The sequence below is a fragment of the Chaetura pelagica genome, unplaced genomic scaffold (assembly GCF_000747805.2).
Source record: "Chaetura pelagica isolate M959 unplaced genomic scaffold, ChaPel_1.0 scaffold17, whole genome shotgun sequence".
In the NCBI taxonomy this organism is placed as follows: Eukaryota; Metazoa; Chordata; class Aves; order Apodiformes; family Apodidae; genus Chaetura; species Chaetura pelagica.
Window position 1 is genome coordinate 12,657,601 of NW_009970726.1, and position 4,568 is coordinate 12,662,168.

At 45.7% G+C, this 4,568-nt stretch overlaps 1 protein-coding gene across 1 annotated transcript in view; it reads right to left on the reverse strand.

Moving 5' to 3' along the window:
* HTR5A (5-hydroxytryptamine (serotonin) receptor 5A, G protein-coupled) overlaps positions 1-4,568 on the reverse strand; it is a 7,033-nt gene extending 2,465 nt beyond the window's left edge. The window contains exon 1 of the mRNA XM_010007059.1: positions 4,532-4,568. Within this exon, the coding sequence (XP_010005361.1) occupies positions 4,532-4,568 (37 nt within the window). The remainder of the gene's footprint in view (positions 1-4,531) is intronic.

Genomic DNA, 4,568 nt, shown 5'->3' on the forward strand with positions numbered 1-4,568 from the left:
CCCCTCTCCGTCCCGCCCGCTCCCCGCGCTGTGCGGGCGCAGCCGCCGGCGCCGTCTCTTCTTTCCCGTGGGTCGTGTTCCCTGTCAGGCGCACAAAGTTGGCATCCCCGTGGAATTGTCCCTGCGCTCTTCTAAAAAAAAATGGCCTCAGTGCGGTGCCACTGGAATTTCAGAGCTCCCATACGTGCTGGATCCCGCGTCCCGCAAACCTGCTAGTTTAAGGCTGGTTATTCTGGGGGGAGGGCGGTGAGGCGGGGGATGGTTTCTTTGAGGACTTCTGCTCCGGCATCTCCTCACGCGTTAGCGATCGGTGGGCCCTTTATTAGAAATAATCTCTCGCTCGGCTGTTGTTAATGGTTACGTTAATAACAGCTTCACCAGGAATGAGGTGTCGGAGCGTTTCACCTGGGTTTTGTCACGCTGCTCGGGACGTGAGGCGGGATTCTGCGCCTCCCCGTGGAGGGCAGAGCTGGAAGGCGGGGAGCAGGTTTCCCCGCGCGGCAGCTCCGTGCGGGGATGTCACGCAGCTCCCGCCTGCCAGCCCGGGAGGGCGTTCGGGCAGGGCTGTGCCTGCTTCCCTGTGGTCCCGGGATCGTCAGTCCAGAGGGAATGAGCTGAGGGGATGTGTGAGGTGACAGGCACCGACACGGGGCTGACAGAGAGAAGGGCATCAGCGTTACGGGTGGGTGACAGTGACACTTGATGGTGAACTGCACTTTCAGAGATTTGGGGGAGAAAACGGCAAGGAAAGAGGTGGGCAGGGCAGGACCGGGTGTGCGCTGAGCTCGTGTGGACCGAGGGGAGAACCCAACCGGTGCTGCTGCTGCCTCCTCTCAGTTAGTTCTCTCTGGGCTTCTTAAAGAAAAACAGCAAAGTAGTAATAATAAGGGCTGAGGAAACAAGATGTTTTCTAGTGCTGCTGCTCGTTTCTCCGTGCTGGCAAGTGACACACAAGGCAGCACGTCCAACACAGGTCCAGGAGCTTGTTTTGTTGGGGTGGGAGTTTCCTCCTGTGGGCTCATGCCATGCAGTGACATTTGTCCTCAGAGCCAGAAAACAGGAATTAGTCCGTTGTAGCTACTACAAAAGGTGTAGCCTTAGAGACTGTAACACAATTCTGGAAGTCTCCTGACGTCTTTTTGGGGGAGATATTGTTATTTTGTCTTTTGTACACATGAATACTGGCAATTTGGGAAAGGGTGGGTATTTTTTTCTTACAACTCAAAGGACAAATGGGGTTTGCAGGCTTTCATAAATCCTCCTGATTTAAAATTCTTGGTTTGCAAGGTGCCAAACATCCTCAACTGTCATTCAAGTGATCAAAACACTTAGCAACTGCTGGGACTGAGCTTTTTGTTGCGTGGGCCCTTTCCAGAGAAGCTTGTGAAGCCCAGAATTAACAGAATCAGCTACAAATTATGGAATATGTGCTCTTGAAAAGATATTATTAGGTTTTTTGCTTCAGGAGCAAATAGACAAAAATTACATTTAAAGGGAAATGGAAATAAAACTTATTAAATCTGAAGAAGTAAAAGTAGATTATGTTCTAATGAAAAATGATGACTAGTTTAATTATCTTACTGGACTTTAAAGAAATATATATATTAGCAGATTCTGGAGCTGAACGGGTCAGCTGAGCACTAATCGGGCATTTAAAATGTAGACAAATACATATATATGTAGCACATATGGAAATGCAAAGGTCTGCACCTGGGGTGGAAGAACCCTACACAACAGTACAGGCTGGGGACTGACTGGGCAGACAGCATTTTGCAGAAGAGGACCTGGGTGGCCTGTTAGGCAAGAAGTTGCAGTCTGCAAAGTGCCCTTGTGGCAAAGGCAGCCAGCAGCATTCTGACCTGTATTAGCAAGATGGCCATCAGGCTGAGGGATCTAACTGTTCCCCTCTGTTCAACAAAACTTGGAATTTTGGGCTAAAATTGGGGGTCTTCACTGCAAGACACTAACATATTGGGGAAAGTCCAGCAAAAGGTCATGAAGGTGATGAGCAAGCTGACATACAATGTAAAGGGAGGAGAACTGAGTTTATCAATCTTAGAAAGAGAGAGGTTAAGGGGAAAATCTCACTGTCTCCAGCTACCTCAGGTGAGGCTGTAGAGAGGGTGGAGGCAAACTCTTCTTAGAGGTGCACTGTGGTAGGACAAGATGCAATGAATGCAAGTAACAACATCAGATATTCCAGTTAGAAAACAGGAAATAAATATTCGCCTGGAGAGTGGTCAAACACTGAAATGGGTCCAAAGAGGCTGTGAAACCTCCATGCTCAGCAATGTTCAAAATTCAGCACTGTGAGTGACCCCATCTAACTTTGAAGTTGGCTCTTCTTTAATGGGGGTTGGACTAGGTGATCTCCAGAGGTCTGTTCCAACTTAGATCATTCCACCATTCTGATTCTGCAATCTCTAAGCACATTGGCTGAATGCACCACATTCTGGAAGTGACTGAATGTTCTTATCTTTAAGAACAGAATGTTGTTTACTTTACACAGAATAGTAAGCACATTGTTTTCCACAAAACTGATGATATTTATAAAGTGAGTGGAAGGCTGGGATCCCTAGTGAGTGAATAATGTTTGTGAAATGATCATATCTATGAGAATCTCCAAGAGTAGGATCTACACTACAAAGTCAGGATTATCTCACACACTCCTTCCAATTCAAAATATGCAGGTGATGACTGGGAGTTAGGAGGGAATTCCCAAAGCACTCAGTGCCATTGCCTACATGCACATCCCAGTAGCATCTGCACTGGTGGACAGAGTGAATGGACTTTACTGTGAGTCTGCATGCACGTCTTTTGAACCTCTGCACTTACATCTGGCAGAAAAGGCAGAGGAGACGGTTCAGGAGGTGTTTTCACTGAGCATACTTAATGAATACATGAGAATTTCAGTCTACAGGGTAGGTAGAGCTGCTGGATTTACTGCTAAATGAACATATATATTCACTGTCTGTATACAACAACAATGAAAGCTCTCCTGAGTGGCCAGCCAGACTGCTCAGTAAGTGTGTGTCCTGTCAAGGCATTTTCCAAAACTCAGGTAATCTAAATTCTGTTTAGCATTTATCATCTTTATCTCACACTTTTTACATCCAGAAATGCTCATTGAACACTAGGAGGCCACGTGCTTCTCCCCTATAACAACAAAATATTCAAATACAAAGAGTTAAAATGCAGAGTGTGAAGTTGTTCTCACACCCTTAGAGCCTGTCCACATTTCTGAGTCTCACTCTAGTCTTTACAAAACCAAGATCATTAGAGATGAGCAATATGAGCCCTGTGATGGACTTATGATTCTCCACCTCTGGATTGAGCATCCTGTGGTGTTAGGAATGTAGTTTTGGGAGGGGAGAGAGGGAATACTGAACCAGAGCTCTTCATGGACACACACTGGCTTTTATGAATGTTGATTTGTCTAATTGTGTCCCATAAAAGCTGTCTCAAGTGCAAGATAGTAGCTCTAGCTACTACCCTCTCCAGTGGTCTGTGAGTTAGAGCATCTATTTGGGATGTAAGCAATCAGGGTTCACAGCATCCTAGCTCAGGCTATGGCCTTGAATCATGATACTTCATCTCCCATGTAAGCATTTTAATTGCGAAGTGTCTGGCTATTCTGGGTAGCTATCTCTCAGGTTTCTTATGTTGAATCTTTTTAGTAATCATGTATTTACTGGAGCATGGACTTACCTGAGGCTTTCTAACATCCCAGCCAAGTGCCACAGCAACAGAAAGATGGAGTCAGCCTTCCCTTCCCAGTAACATGCAATTACTTACTGCAAAGTCGAGCAATTCCCGCTGACTGAGAAGCAGAGATTAATCCTGCTTTAGGTTAGTGAGAAACTCAGCAGACTCAGGGAGTGTTTCAGAGCAAGAACACGAGTGCCTCATGTCCCCACTGTGCCCCAGTGTTTGCCAGACTGGGTTCTTTTGCTCCAGATTGCTTATGAGGAACTTTGAAAAGTCTCTCTGTCCTGGGGCAGAGAATGAAAACAATGAGTTGAAATCCTGTTGTCTATTTTATCTGTATGGCTGGAAAACTATTCCTCATCCATCCTCTAATGGCAGCTCTCATTTAGTTCAGGGCATGCAAGGTTTCCTTTAGGAATTGTCATCAACTGTATGACTTCAGTGACATAACTAAAGTATTGTTTAATTCTGCAGCAGGAACAAAGCAGAACAAGAACAAAAGCTATTCAACAGAGCAGCCTCTTTGTGTATCTGTCTTCCTTACATCATAGTCTTCTTATATGTAAACTCTGTGGTGTCTCAGTCCTTGTCTCTCTTGGATTTGGTCACAATCTCCTCCACAGCCAGCCTAAAGGGAGGAGGGATTCCAGTACCTTGAAATTACTGGGTATGTCTCAGCAAATGGACTGCAAGGAGTGTTGATCTGTCTTCTGCTCAACATTAATTAACTCCTGCTGGAATTAAACCCTTTGTTCTCGCATAGTGAAAACCATATTCATGTTTGAAGGACCAGATGTGACACAACTTCATCAAGTCTTACAGGAAACTCCCAAATCATTCACTGCCACAGTTAAAGTCAT